The sequence below is a fragment of the Eimeria tenella genome, genomic scaffold, assembly GCF_000499545.2.
Source record: "Eimeria tenella Houghton genomic scaffold, Eth_scaff2343, whole genome shotgun sequence".
Classification (NCBI taxonomy): domain Eukaryota; phylum Apicomplexa; class Conoidasida; order Eucoccidiorida; family Eimeriidae; genus Eimeria; species Eimeria tenella.
In genome coordinates, this window is record NW_013542204.1 from 1 (window position 1) to 203 (window position 203).

Consider the following 203-nt stretch of genomic DNA (forward strand, 5'->3'; position numbering starts at 1 on the left):
CCTCCTGCTGCTGCTGCTGCTGCCGCTGCTGCTGCTGCGGCTCGAGCTGTTGCTGCTGCTGCTCTTCATGCTGCTGTTTATCCTGCTGCTCCTGCTGCAGCCCATTGGGTGTCAGCACAACAGCAGATCCGAACAAAGGCATCGCCTGCTGCTGCTGCTGCTGCTGCTGTGGCACTTCCAGCTGCCCGGCAGCAGCACCAGCC

General features: G+C 63.1%; 1 protein-coding gene across 1 annotated transcript in view; it reads right to left on the bottom strand.

Annotated features, from left to right (window-relative positions):
* Positions 1-77: 77 nt before the first annotated feature.
* Positions 78-203, bottom strand: part of ETH_00039765 (cyclin H, putative) — a gene marked incomplete at both ends in the record, with an annotated part of 2,054 nt that continues 1,928 nt past the window's right edge. Inside the window, one exon of the mRNA XM_013374885.1 lies at positions 78-181. Coding sequence (XP_013230339.1) covers positions 78-181 — 104 coding nt within the window. The remainder of the gene's footprint in view (positions 182-203) is intronic.